Below are 12,327 nucleotides of genomic sequence, written 5' to 3'. Positions count from 1 at the left end.
GCTATTTGCTGTTCCTGTCAAAATGTATAAATTCAATGTAATCATAGGAAATTCAAGCTAAGGAACATGCTACAAAACAGCAGACCAGTGCACTTGAAATGCGTCAAAGTCATAAAAGAAAAGGAAAGAAGGAGGAACCATCACAAATTGGAGAAGTCTAACTAGACGTAATGTGGGTTATCCTGAAGCAGCAAAAGGACATTAGGAGAAAAACTAGCGAAAGTTAAATAAGGTCTGTCATGTAGTTAACAGTACTGTACCAATATCAATTTGAATGCTCTGATCAGTGTACTATGATTATGAAAGTCAGTAAAATTTGGGGAAGTTGGTAAAGACTGTATGGAAACTGACTCTTTTTTTCAACTTTTCCATAAGTCTCAAATTATTCTAATACACAAAAAGTTTCAATTTTCAGGTGGATCTTTTATTTGTGATTTCTTTAATGTTATCGGTAATTCTAGGAATCTCAATTACCACCTTTGAAGTCTAGCACTACTGCATCAGGCATATTCCTGTTTTTCTATCAATCCAAAGAATCAGTAACAAAAAAGGAAGGTTATGTTTCCTGTAAAAATTATGACTTTGAACAGGACATACAGTCTTACGTTTATATAATGCTTCCCCACACCTACTGCATTAATCCACTTCACAGCATCCTAGCAAGGAAGGAGAGAGGAAAGTGGGGAGGGAGGAAAAGAGAGAAGTAGGGAGGAAAGGAGGGAGGGAAGGAGGAAGGGAGGAACAGGAATGTCCCTTCAGTTCTCATTCATCAGCCTGCCCCCTTCCACGTGTCTCCAAGGCTACTAAGTGGGTGCATTAATTAAAGCCTTTAGAAATGTTAAGTATCTATGAGAACCACACAGGTTAAAAGAGCTATCACTGATTTCCTTTCTCTATTTTAATTAAAATTTTTTCTGAAAGCTGACAGAGTTGGCAGCAAATCCAGGTCAGATGTTGCTTTAGAAAAATTAGGTTTTACAAAAGAACATCGGGTGACACATCTACTTACACCTCATATAAAACCCACTATTCGAATGAGTGAACCAGGCAGTCCAGGACCAAGTAAAGTTGTGCTGCTACTCTGCTGCCATCCGGTGGCGGGTGGGCGCCAAGGCACCCCACCAGGGAGCCGGAGCCCAGAGGGAGAACTGAGCTCTGCAAAAGGCATCTTCTCTGGAATCAAAGTCAGGAGGAGACCAGGGAGAAGTGCTGTCCCCGCCTGGCACAGCACTAGGGAGATAAAGTGTAAATACATGCATTCTTGAGAAAACATGTATTAAAATAAATACTAAGTTACTGCAAATAAGTGTTTTTGTCCATCTTATATACTGAGAATTGCTCCAAGGGTCTAAATCAAAGCCAGAGATGTTATAGGCACCCAGGGGACAAACCCCCGATTCCAGACTTACCTGCTTTGGGTCAGAAGTAGCAGCGCCAGGACCTGGGGATTCCAGTTCTATGGTCACAGGCCCATCGTTCTGAATTTGGACTTGCATGTAGGCACCAAACTTGCCATCTGAAAGAGTGATTCAAACAGTTACAAAAGATTGAGACCCCAGAATAGCTCATCTAAAAAGCACACCTAGATCAATGTGATCAGGAACCTGGAGAGTAGGGCTGGCCCACCCCACCAGTAGTGAGGGAAATACAACATTAAACAGCAGAGGTGCCGTCGCACCTACAGACTTGGTAAGAATGAAAAGATCTGCTAACACCAAGGGTGGGGGGAAATGTCAGTTAAGACGACTGTAAAATGGCAGGAGAGTAAATTGGCATGACTTGGGATTGCATTTTGGTGCTGTGCCCAGTAAAGTTCAAGTTGAATAAACCCTACAACCTTGGAATTCCACTTTAGGGATTCCACTCTAGAAACTCTTATACAGAAAGAAATACTCAAAGGTGTTCATTCTGGCAGTGTTTATGAAAGAAAAAAGTGGACACAAACTGACTGTCCCTCAGTGTGGAATGAATTCATAAACTCTACCTTAAGTCTTCCATGGAATACTACAATATGGCAGCCACATCCACAAACATGTCAAATCTCAAAAACATAATATGATCTTTAAAAAAATAACTGTAACAAGGATACATCACAACATCATTTCTATATTTTTAAACACCTAAAACAGGTATATTACTTATGACTATCTGTGTGCGTGTGCATGTGTGTGTATCTCAAAAAAACATAAGCAGGAAAGACAAATGCAAATACAGGATAGCAGCAACATTTACACTGAAGAGAAGGCAGTGAGATTTGAGAGAGACCTAAAGTTGGAGGTGTGATCAAACATTAAGGTGAATGTTTAAATAAAAGTTGTTACAGTAAAAGATACATTGTCATTAATCCCCCTCAAAATACTCCCCCTCACTTCAAACACACTTATTCCACTGTTCTTGCCACTTTCTGAAGCAGTTCTGGAAGTCCTCTTTCATGAGTGTCTTTAGTTGCCCTGTTGTGGCCGCCTCCATGTCCTGAATCATTTTCACTTTAGGGAAGAGCCAGAAGTCGCACGGTGCCAGATCCGGTGAATATGGTAGATGAGGACACACCGTAATGTTTTTATTGGACAGAAACTGCCTTATACCAGAAGCCATGTGTGACACAGAGCATTGTCATGACACTGGATGATTTATGGCACACTTTAAAACACACCTTCTCTCAACTGTAGCTCACACCTGACTGAGTGCGCCGAACAAGTTGAAACTTGTCACACACTGTTACTAAGGTTCAGTGCGCCACTTCCTGTACTGAAGATCGCTGTCTTTCGGTTGGATGGCAGTTGGCAGCAGCATTCACCATATTTTGTGATCACAATGAGAAAGCCTCCGTGTCACACATAGCTTCTGGTACAGCAATTTCTGTCAAATAAAAACATTACGGTGTGTCCTCATCCACCTTATTCACCGGATCTGGCACCGTGCGACTTCTGGCTCTTCCCCAAAGTGACCACGAAAGGTAAACGTTGTGAATCGGTTCAGGACATCAAAGCAGCCACGACAGCACAGCTAAAGACTCTCACAAAAGAGGACTTCCAGAACTGCTCCAGAACAATGTGATAAGTGTGGTCAAAGAGAGAAGTATTTTGATGAGGATTAATGGCAAAGTGTCCTTTACTGTAATTTTTTTTTTTTAAAGGGTGCAGCTCACAGTGGCCCATGCAGGCATCAAACCAGCAACCTCGGTGCTACCAGCACCACACTCTAACTGAGCTCAACTGAGTGAACTGGCCACTCTGTAATAATACTTCTTTTTTATTTAAACATTCACTGTATTTTTTTATCACACCTCATAAATGTGACCAACTGGGTAGTTAGTACACAGGTATCTATATTTTCTGTATGCTTCATAGTTAAAAAATTTTATACAATTTAAATATAAAGGGAAAGGTTATATAGGAGGCTCCCCCAAAATAACCTCATAAATTGCCCTGTAACTGACCCACAATTCCGCGCAGTGGAAAGTAGGAGGGTGGTCCTGCTCCCTCACTGTTGGATCCAAAGGCCAGTCAACCTCCAGAAGGCACTGCACTGCAGAGAACTGAGAAGATACCTCACTCCTCACAGGAGGGACTGCCCAGAGCTGGGGGCCACTCATCTCTGCCTGCCCCACATTCCCTCCTCATCCTGTCCCCAGGAATACATTGTCAAACTGGCCACAGGCTGTCCCAGAAAAGAGCATCTCCATGTGTCCTATTCCCAACCGTGTTTTAGCACCCAAACCTACTCAATTGTGTCTGACCGAACCCCAAAGTCTGAATTACATTTATAAAGAAAGCCAAGAATATGCTTTGAGAGATGATGCCATGGAATAATCAGAACATCAACTCCATCCATCCAAGGAACTCTCTTAGGTGCTGGGCCTAAACACTGCTGACGACACATGGACACTTACACAAGGCAAAACACCAGCTCTAATACAAAATTAAGAAAGGAGTTGGGTCCATAGATTTAAATTAGTACGAGTCCTCAGAAACCAAGAACCCTCCAAACTCTTCTGCCCCTACCCACCATTATTAAGGAGTAAAGACAGTGTATGAGATCCAGCCCACTTGTGAAAATCACTCACCACTTTTCACTCACAGCAACTGTGCTAGTAGACACAGTGCTAGAAACCAAAGACCCAGCTCAAAGGCAGATAGCCTGACACTAATGAAGCCCATGGTCTAGTGTGGGGAACACACGGTCACATGGTGGTAATGATGCAGCACTGTAAGCTCATGAGAGATTCTGGCCCTGGAACCAGAGAAGGGTCAGAGTCCCTACCTTGGGGACTGGGGAGGGAATCAGAAAGGCTTCTCAGATGAAGGGTCCAAAGGGTCAAGACTTGAAGGGGAACCAAGACTCAGGTTGGAAGAGAGAAAAGGCCCAGCCCCTAACTAGCTCTGAGGCCTTAGGCCAGTTTCTTAACCACCCGATGGCTGTTTCTCACCTGCATCACAGGGATTCTAACAAGATGACCTCCTTACTCATAGTGAAAGTTCAATGAGACTGTACGTGAAAGTGCTTGGGACAGTGGGTAGCACATGGTGTGTGCGAAATCAGTGTTTGCCCTTTTTATTATGAAAAGTCACGTTCAAGAGGCTCCATACAACCAGAGGGACACTTCCCACACTGTGTCCTACCAGGTGTTCCTTGAATAAAAAATGCCACAGTCACATACTTCTGAAAACCACGCTTATTTGAACTCTTCCTTCTAGAATCACGATGTACAGCAGCATATAACAGGCTCTCAAAACACTCGTAAGTAGGGCCAGCCCGGTGGCTCAGGCAATTAGAGCTCCATGCTCCTAACTCCAAAGGCTGCCGGTTCGATTCCCACATGGGCCAGTGGGCTCTCAACCACAAGGTTGCCAGTTCAATTCCTCGAGTCCCGCAAGGGATGGTGGGCTCTGCCCCCTGAAACTAAAATTGAACACAGCACCTTGAGTTGAGCTGCCGCTGAGCTCCCGGATGGCTGAGTTGGTTGGAGCACGTCCTCTCAACCACAACCACAAGGTTGCTGGTTCGACTCCCGCAAGGGATGGTGGGCTGCGCCCCCTGCAACTAGCAATGGCAACTGGACCTGGAGCTGAGCTGCGCCCTCCACAACTAAGATTGAAAGGACAACAACTTGACTTGGGGGGAAAAAAAGGCCTGGAAGTACACACTGTTCCCCAATAAAGTCCTGTACCCCTTCCCCAATAAAAAAAAAAATTTTTTAAAGAAAAAAAAAACACTCGTAAGTAGAGAAACCTATTTAGAGTCTTCGCTCTCTGGTGGTCCCAAACTCCCCCATAAGGGTACAGAGGCCTTATGTCACACAGAACTTCCTTCATAATGTGACCCTCCGGGAGGAAGAGAAAAATCAGTGAATGGACACCAGCCCAGGGCGGATCAGCCTAGAGCCTAGAGTGGTTCTGTTCTCAGGTCCTGGGGTCCCTCAGACACCAGACCTGCCACAACATGAGATGACCTCCGTGAGCCTCTGCTCCCACTACAACAACTGCACAGTTTCCACCTCTGATTCTTCCCCACCTAGTATGACTCCTGCCAATAATCCTTAACCTCATGGAGAGCCTTAGCAAAATGGGCACACCAACTGTTGGTTTCTTCAGAACACAGACAGTAGTGTTGAAAACTGTATTAAAAGTACCCAATCTGTTCACCATTTTTATAGCCAAGATTAATCTACTTCCTACCGAGTAGCTAAATATGCTCAAATAATGGTGACTTTCCGGTGACCTCCTATCAGGTTAAAATGGGTATTCAAATCTACGGAGCTTTTGTTTTATCCATGTCAGAGGAACTAAAAAGACATCAGCTGGGAAGGAAATCATGTGTTTAATTGCATGCTAAAATTATGGCTACAATTAGTAGCAAATTTCAGCTGCTGCACTCCTCAGGGATGCTGAAGGCAGATTCAGGAGGAAACGAATTATTTCCGACCTTGAATTCCTGTTGCCAGGATTCATGACATATGCTTCACCATGTTTATCATTCCAAAACAAGAAATTTATTTTCTTTTCCTGTTTCTCTTCAGTTAAGAACAGAACTATTATCTGAATCTCCATTTGTACAGACAATAAATCCAAAGACAGGTTTTAAGAGGTCTTAAAATGGTAAAATTTTTTCAGTCCAGATCAAAAAGTAAAGATCCCAAGAAAAACTATACTGGTCAGGGAAATAAAAACATTTTTTAAAAACAATCAAAAAAATTTAATATTTTATCAATATTTGTTCAGGGATGGTAATGTTGCTGGTATCTATATTAAAATTTTATTATGATTTATAAATTCTAAAAATAATAATAATCTTAAAAGACAAAAACATATCTATAAAACTACATCTGGGCTCCAATGGTGATATAATCCAGTTGTTCTTATAAATATAAGCCCTGGGGTTCTCTCCAGAGCTGGAGAAGAAGCACGTGTCCGACAGTTTGTGCCACATTTTCAGCAGGAAAACCCCACTGGAGCCAAACCTGCTGTGATGTGGCCTACAGCACAGTTGTCTGTCTCTGACCCCAAGTCAAGGCACCCCTGTGTAGGCTGACGTCCTAGTCCCTTTAAACAACACTTAACTGACTGAGACCACCCTCAAGAAGCCCTCTCTATGCTCATTTGGATCTCGGATGATAACAGGACAGTCGTCCCAGGAGGTCACATGCATGAGGGTGCACCTGAGTTAGTAGGAAGGGAGCAGGAAATCTGATTGTCATTCCTACCACTGTCCACGGGCAAATAAGTGTGTGTGTGGGGGGGGGGACAAAAAAACACACTTTAGAAGTATGCTATGAAGAAGAAAAACAGGGAGAACAAAAGACCCAAGTTCTTGCTCTCCATAGCCAGCCCTGCATGGGTGTGACCAAGCTGGGGCTTGGCCTATCTCTGGGGACCAGTACTGGAGACTGAGCCTCAGGCCAGGCCATCTGAGCACATCCAAAAGGCGGCTCCCTCAACCATCAAGATGGATCCTCACTGCCAGGTGTCCTCTTTATTCTACTTTCTACCTATTCAGGGCCAGGGTAGACGGGGAAGAGGGTGTTCCCGATAGAGACCCAACACTTGGTGTACAGGCTGGGAACGAAGCAATGAAGGGAATATGTGGTACTGGGGGGCTTCAAATAAACACATGGCGAGTCTAGGGTCATGCTGCTGGAGGAGTCTGTTCTAGATGCACAAGCCTGCATCACACCTGGAGCCCGTGGGAGTGTGACTCTGGAGGGCCACGAGCGCAACGGCAGCTCTGTCCACAAGGGTGCAGCAGCCTCCATCAGGGCAGAGCGCTCCTTAGCCGCACCTCCCCAGAGGGCTCAGCTGATGCAGGGCACCATCACTGGGGCAAGGAGTCCAATACAGCAGCCAACACACCTCAGAGAGCCATCAGCAGAGACAAGCAGCTCGAGTAATGGCATCTCCTAAGTGACTTGGCTGGGAAATATTCTGTTGTCAGAAAAGGGGGGCCGACCCGGTGGCTCAGGCGGTTAGAGCTCCATGCTCCTAACTCCGAAGGCTACCGGTTCAATTCCCCACATGGGCCAGTGGGCTCTCAACCACAAGGTTGCCAGTTCAACTCCTCGAGTCCCTCAAGGGATGGTGGGGGGCTCTGCCCCCTGCAACTAAGATTGAACACGGCACCTTGACCTAAGCTGCCGCTGAGCTCCTGGATGGTTCAGTTGGTTGGAGCGTGTCCTCTCAACCGCAAGGTTGCCCGTTGGACTCCCGCAGGGGATGGTGGGCTGCACCCCCTGCGGCTGGCAGTGGCAACTGGACCTGGAGCTGAGCTGCGCCCTCCACAACTAAGACTGAAAGGACAACAACTTGAAGCTGAATGGCACCCTCCACAACTAAGATTGAAAGGACAACTTGACTTGGAAAAATGTCCTGGAAGTACACACTGTTGTTCCCCTTCCCCAATAAAAAAAGGGGGTACACTACAAGCCTTTAGCCTCTGACAGCTGAGTTTCTCAGAGAGCAAGGGCTAGGCCCAGGTGGGCAACATTAGAACCACTGTCCAATTCCATCCACATTCAGGATCATGGAGGGAACTGGAATGGCGATCCCAAGACCCTTGTGGCTTCTCCCCAGGCTCAATGCCCCCTCATTCATGGTCTCTGCTTAGCTCTGCAGTAGTTCATTCCATTCGAGGGAAGACACCTCCTGTAGTCAGCAAACGTCTCAGGCCTGGGACTCCACGGCAACAGGCCCTAGGGGACGAGCCTTGTGGCCCAGGATAGGAAATCTAGGGCACCTGTCACCAAATGAGGCCACCCAACTGTAAACTAAAGAGCTAAAAGCAAGGGCTGCCAGGGAAATGGACATTAACATGGTAAATGTCAAGGCCCAAAAGTAACCTCTCACCGGGAGGTTAAATTCTCATCTGAGCTGAAGTTTTGAGGTCATGGGTTTGGTGTAGCCTTTCTTGCATAACAGGGAGGCTCAAGGCAATGTTTTCTTTCACATCATGTTTGCTCAGACATCTTGGGTTCTGCTGGTGTCCTTGCCATCATTCCGCCTGGGATAACTGCGTCAAAAGCTACCTGGTCTCCTCATTGAAGCACAAGTGGGCAAATTCACGAACTTAATTGTCAGAGCTCATATACAGTTAACTCTTAAACAACATAGGTTTGAATTGCATGGGTCCACTTATACATGGATTTTTTTCAATAGTCTACAGTTGGCCCTCCATATCCCTTGATTTTGCATCTGCAACTTCAACCAACCATGGATGAAAACAGTATTTTCAAGCTGCCATTGGGAGTCTGCAGATGCAGAGGGCCGACTGTATGCATTGTTCTACCTTATTTTATATAAGGGACTTAAATGTCCTCAGATTTTGATATCCGCAGGGATCCTGGAACCAATCCCCCTCTGATACCAAGAGACAACTCAGGAGTCAGAAGTTATAGGTGGATTTTTTAGTGTGTCTCTAATCCTTGTGCTGTTCAAGGGTCGAGTGTACATAATTTTTCTTGTAATTATTATTGAGAAGACAGAGTAATCCTTAAAAGTTTCCCAAACGTTAAAGTATCTATGGAGGAAGTGACTCACTAAGGCTTTTGTGTTGGGAACAGCCTGAGGGCAGCCCAGGTGGAAGCAGGAGACCCACTAAGAGGCTATCATGACAATTCAGATGAGAGATGATGACAGCCTGGCAAGGGTGGGTGAGGCAGAAGTGGTGTGTAGTTGCTGGATTCTGTGTGCCAAAAGTAAGGCCAACAGGATTTGTTGGTGGACCAGATGTGGGGGAAAGAGGAATAAAGCAAAACTCTGAAGTTTTGGAACCTAAATGCATTTATTAGAAAATAAACTAAAAGTAAATGAAATAAATAACCAGGAAAAAACACCAAATAAACCACACACACAAAGTGTGTGGAATGAAAGAAGTGAAAATTAAAGGAAAATAACAAAATATCAAACAAATAAAAAAAAACTTGAAGGATAAATTTAAGTACTAGTCTTCTGACAAAATACTAAAAATTCTGAGAAAAAAAAGATTAAATACAACTAAACCACAGTTAAAAACAATATAATTCAAGAGATAAGAGATCCTTCTAAATTTAAAAAAAAGCACATGGGATAACCAAGATGGCACAGTCAGTAAACGCTGTGTTTACCTTACTCACAACCACATCAAAATCAACACTAATCTACAAAATAACCATTATTGAGAATAGCTTAAAATCAAGCTGAACTAAAGCCTTTCAACTAAGGACACGTAGAAGAAGCCACCTCCAGACTGATAGGAAGTAGGAAGGTCAGAGACTCGGAACAGGCTGGTCCCAAACCCGTGCATGACCATTAAAGATCAGGAGGACTATTTCGGCTTTGGGGACCCCCCCACCCCACAGAGGAGCAAGAGGTCCAGCCCCACCCCAGCCCAAAGTTCCAGTGACAGAGAGAGAAGTCCCCATAATTTCTGGTTGTGAAAACCAACAGAGATTGTCACTGAGTGAGAAGGAGTGTGGCTGCACTCCCAGGCACTCCTCTTAAAAGGACTGTGCAAGGACTTACCCACCAAGGAATGAGCTCCAGCACTGGGGCAGCAGCTGGAAAGGTGGCAGGGACATATGGTGGGGAATTGAGTTACTTGACTTGGGACGGGGGCTGGAGAGGCGGTTTTCTCCTGGACAGAGGAGTTGGTAGAGGCCATTGTTTCTTTGTTGAGCCCTCCCCATTCCAGGCATGTGTACACAGGTGGCCGCCATATCTCACTCTCCACTGCTCGCCATGCCCTGGAGATTCCAGACCCCGCACCGCCCAACTTTCGGACAGACCCAGGCCACTTCCAGTGGCTACTTCATGCAGACAGCCTGCCTTGACTCAAGCTGCAGACTTTCTAGGGAGGCTAAAAGGTTCACAGAACCCAGACTAGCAGCATCTGGCTTGGGCATGTCCTGTACCTCTGAATGAGCAGCCATAAGCCTGGCACTAGTAGCAGCCAGCTTTGATTCAAGGCTTGGCCTCTCAGAGTGCTTCTAAGAACAGCATGGGTGGCACACATCTGCAGATTTCTTTGTGGCTCTTGCTGGGTGGCCCTGGGTGGGTCACAGGCTGTGGCTGAACTTGACCTACAGCGGATACCCTCCAATGTGGTCCTGGGGCTGGCGCCCCTAGTGGCCAGCTTCAAAATGAGCTAGAGCATCACCCAGCCACATCCAAGTATAACACACCCAAAGGGCGGATCAGGCACCAGAATCCTGCTGAGGCAGATCCTGCTCTGTGGAGTCAGCCCCTGCACAACAACTCTTCCACTATAGTCAAGGTCAGTCCTCACAACCAGTGAGCCCAAGGGACAGTCCCTCCCATTGATATGCAATTATCAACCAAGGCTCACCTACAAGAGGAGGGCACACACAACCCACACAAGGGTCACACCTAGAGTGCATGGCTCAGGTGACCAGAAAGACTGTGTCACTGAACCTCACAGCAGACCTGCTATATAAAGCCACTCTATTAAGACTGGAAGACATAGAAACAAACACAAAGAGGCAGCCAAAATGGAGAGACAAAAAAACGTGTCCCAAATAAAGGAACAGAACAAAGCTCCAGAAAAAGAACTAAGCAAAATGCAGATAAACAACCTATCAGACGCAGAGTTCCAAACACTGGTCGTAAGGATGCTCAATGATCTCAAGAAGAACTTCAACAGAGAGATAAGAAGCATAAAAATGGAGATGGAAACCATGAAAAACAACCAGTCAGTAGTAAAGGATACAATAACAGAAATGAAGAATATATGCAGAAATCAACAATAGATTAGATGAAGCAGAGGATTCAACCAGCAATGTAGAAGATAAGGTAGAAGAAAACACCCAACCAGAACAGCAAAAAGAAAAAAGAATCCAAAAAATTAAGGAGAGTTTAAGAGGCCTCCAGGACAATATCAAGCATACCAACATTCGCATTATAGGGGTACCAGAATGACAAGAGACAGAGCAAGGAATTGCAAACCTATTTGAAGAAATAATGACAGAAAACTTCCCTGACCTGGTGAAGGAAACAGACATACAAGCCCAGCAAGCACAGAGAGTCCCAAACAAGATCAACCCAAAGAGGCCCACACCAAGACACATCATAATTAAAATGCCAAAGGTTAAAGATAAAGAGGGTATTTTAAAAGCAGCAAGAGAAAAGCAGTTAGTTACCTACAAGGGAGATCCCATAAAATTGGCAGCTGATTTCTCAACAGAAATTTGCAGGCAAGAAGGGAGTGGCAGGAAACATTCCAAGTAATGAAAACCAATGACCTACAACCAAGATCACTCTACCCAGCAAAGCTATCACTTAGAATTGAAGGACATATAAAGAGCTTCTAAGACTTACAAGGACTCTTAGAGGGACTTCTTTAAGATGGGAGGGGGGTTAAGGATGGGTGAAAGGGGAACAAATTCCCCTTTGTAACTGTGGAGTAGGAAATAGCATAGAAATCATAAGAAACTATGATTGAAAATACAGCAGGGATTAAGAAGTACAAATTAATTGTTATACAGTAGTCATGGGATGTAAGGTACAACATGAGGAATATAGCCAATAATATTATAATAACTAGGTATGGTGCCAGATAGCTAGCTACTAGATCTATCACGGTTATAGAAGGGAATGCGGTTGGGGGCAGGATGAAAAGGTGAAGGTATTAAGAAATACAAATTGTTGGGCCGGCCGGGTGGCTCAGGTGGTTGGAGCTCCGTGCTCCTAACTCTTAACTCCAAAGGCTGCCGGTTCGATTCCCACATGGGCCAGTGGGCTCTCAACCACAAGGTTGCCAGTTCAACTCCTCGAGTCCCACGAGGAATGGTGGGCAGCACCCCCTGCAACTAAGATTGAACATGGCACCTTGAGCTGAGCT

General features: G+C 45.1%; 1 protein-coding gene across 1 annotated transcript in view; it reads right to left on the bottom strand.

Annotated features, from left to right (window-relative positions):
* The window catches only part of DTD1 (D-aminoacyl-tRNA deacylase 1), a 192,029-nt gene that overhangs the window by 162,164 nt on the left and 17,538 nt on the right, over positions 1 to 12,327 (bottom strand). The window contains exon 4 of the mRNA XM_081034398.1: positions 1,410 to 1,516. Within this exon, the coding sequence (XP_080890524.1) occupies positions 1,410 to 1,516 (107 nt within the window). The remainder of the gene's footprint in view (positions 1 to 1,409; positions 1,517 to 12,327) is intronic.

This window comes from Rhinolophus hipposideros (assembly GCF_964194185.1).
Source record: "Rhinolophus hipposideros genome assembly, chromosome: 22".
In the NCBI taxonomy this organism is placed as follows: domain Eukaryota; kingdom Metazoa; phylum Chordata; class Mammalia; order Chiroptera; family Rhinolophidae; genus Rhinolophus; species Rhinolophus hipposideros.
Note: the sequence above shows the minus strand (reverse complement) of the source record. Positions and strands in the feature narration are given on the sequence as shown.